Raw genomic sequence first — 2,466 nt, 5'->3', positions numbered from 1 at the left:
ATTGCCAGCTTAATTTCAAGAAACATTTGCCCTAGACTATTGTAATCCATACTAATTATCACATAGTGAATGTTTTAATACTTTTAAAATAAAGTTTTATTTTTTTAATTTGTTTAGGTTTTGATATGGATAGAGAACTAGATGACATTGTAATATTTAACTTCACCTCCAGTGAATGGCAAGTGATAAAGCCAAACTCAAAAATCCAACCAGTAAGTATACTTGTTTCCTAAAGAAATATTGACATGTCTGATAAAAAAAAAATGTATTTTATATACCAACAATGTTGTAAAACTTATTAAACTGAATAATTAGGCAGGCGTTAAGCAGTTTTTTTACTTCTCTTTTTTTTGCCAAAATACAGGTTGGGCGACGTTCTCATTCAGTAGTGTTGTACCAGGATGAACTAATCGTCTTTGGAGGTCTGCTAAATAATGTTTCATACTCCAACGAGTTGTGGTCATTTGACATATCAACTTTAGAATGGCAGCTGTTGGGAGCAGGATCTGATTCTATTCCAGTCCCAAGAGCTGATCACTCCGCATCTATTGTTGAATATTCAGCTCTATATATATTTGGAGGTAACCATTACAATTTCATCTCTAGATGTGTATTAAGCTTTATCTAAATTTTTTGATCCACAATCACATTTAGTAAAATAATGATTGTTTTGTTTCTGCAGTCTGCTTAAATTGAATAGCACTTTGCAAATGGTAAATTATTGTATAGTTTTTAAACACACCCTTAGTCAACAATTTATTCTGGATCTGGATGAGTACTCCTCAACGCCCCTAAATGGAGCAAAGTGCGAAGGGGTTTTTCAGTTGGTTTTCCCATATTACTTGTGCTCACATGTACTAAGGGAAGCCAGTCAAATGATGTGTCATACTGTATTTTATTAGAGCATTAGAAAACAATGTTAATGGTCATGTTATTGATGAAAGTCTTCTTATTTTTCAACAGGACATTCTGTGGGTGAGAACTTTCTTGGGGATTTGTACAAATATGATCTTGTCCTTCGGATTGGCTGGACTCTGATCCAGCCTCTTGGTGGTTTAGAGTATGATGTACGCGTTTCAGCCCATAGCAGTGTTTACCATTATGATTCCAAGTCTCTCATAATCTTTGGCGGATTTCGACCGAAAAGGCTCAAGTAAGAATCCTATTTTATTAGCCATGTTTCCAGATATATCTCTCATGTTTTAGGGTTGGTAATATTGCTTGTGTTTTCTTTTTATCCACTAAGGTTTTATTGTTGATTAAATACAATGTTTGTCTTTTAGAGTGACAACTAGAACAAATGAAACATATGCTTTTCATATTGAAAAATTATATTGGATGGAATGGGAAAACAGTGTTAAGAGGGCCCCGCGTGAGCGAGCATTTCATACAGCTGTTATTATGGGAAATTACATGGTAGTGTATGGTATGTAATGTTTCACTTATAAAAGTCATATTTTAAAGTGTTTTCTATATTTGTATCGTTTTTTTGACTTACAATAGAAAGTTTGAATGAGAAGCATATTTGTCTGTCAATTACTTGCCTGTCAATTAATGGATATTTATATAATACTTTTCCTGTATTATTTTGCATAGACCCTTAAATTGGCTTGTAATCAATTTACCAGTAGGGATATTTGTAGTAAAATATCTGTAAATTAGTAAAAAGTATTTTAATCAATCTGTTCTGGTTGGAAGGTTATTAATTTATTTGGTGTCATGCATTCCTACTTGACGTATTTCCGAGCGGCGTATAAATGACCAGGAATCCTTCTTTGACATATAAATATAAACACAGCTCACAATGTTGTAACACAACTCTCAAATAAACTTTTATTCTGTATAAACTCAAACAAGAATCCGGTATAAAAAAAAACAGAAAAAGCATTCACATTAACATGTGTTTCAAAAAGACCTCCAGAAAGATAAAACTGTCAGCTTATATACCCTAGCTTTACGACTCCAAGAGCATTCAAGCACATTCTATATTGCCTAAGTTCCTCATTGGTCACCTTACATCATAATTAACCAATAATCTTATTGCCTCTACAGTACCCAAGATTCCAGAAACTTTCAAATATTACTCTTGGATTCTACATGCTGTCATATGTTCCAATAATTACCAATGTGGTTTACACTTGTTTGTTTGGTCAAATAAATGCAATTCTAGAATTTTCTATGTAATAAATATGTTACAATAAGGAAAGGAATGATGATTTATTAAATTTGGACTTCTTAAATAAGCTATTCAACATTGAAATTTAATCTGTTCAGGTTTTCCTGATTTTGTTGGCAGGAGGTACTGTATCAAGAATAATCAACAATAGTTCTAAGAAATTCTAATCTAATGTAGGGATTTTAACATATATTTTTGTTTCATATCACTGATTGACTGTGTTCACATGTGTATGTTTGGTCATTTCACTGATTGGCTGTTCCGCTGTGTTTAAATGTATATTTGGTTTA

General features: G+C 32.4%; 1 protein-coding gene across 1 annotated transcript; it reads left to right on the top strand.

Annotated features, from left to right (window-relative positions):
• Positions 1–108: 108 nt before the first annotated feature.
• On the top strand, positions 109–1,436 carry LOC117116777 (multiple epidermal growth factor-like domains protein 8). The gene is made up of 4 exons (XM_033260879.1): positions 109–212; positions 365–581; positions 964–1,153; positions 1,284–1,436. The coding sequence occupies exons 1-4, from the start codon at positions 126–128 to the stop codon at positions 1,432–1,434; spliced, it is 645 nt and encodes a 214-aa protein (XP_033116770.1). The 5' UTR covers positions 109–125; the 3' UTR covers positions 1,435–1,436.
• The last annotated feature ends 1,030 nt before the right edge of the window (positions 1,437–2,466 follow it).

This window comes from Anneissia japonica, unplaced genomic scaffold (assembly GCF_011630105.1).
Source record: "Anneissia japonica isolate Jap-2015-1 unplaced genomic scaffold, ASM1163010v1 scaffold290193_len2466_cov329_single, whole genome shotgun sequence".
Classification (NCBI taxonomy): Eukaryota; Metazoa; Echinodermata; class Crinoidea; order Comatulida; family Comatulidae; genus Anneissia; species Anneissia japonica.
This window is presented reverse-complemented; position numbering and strand designations above follow the sequence as displayed.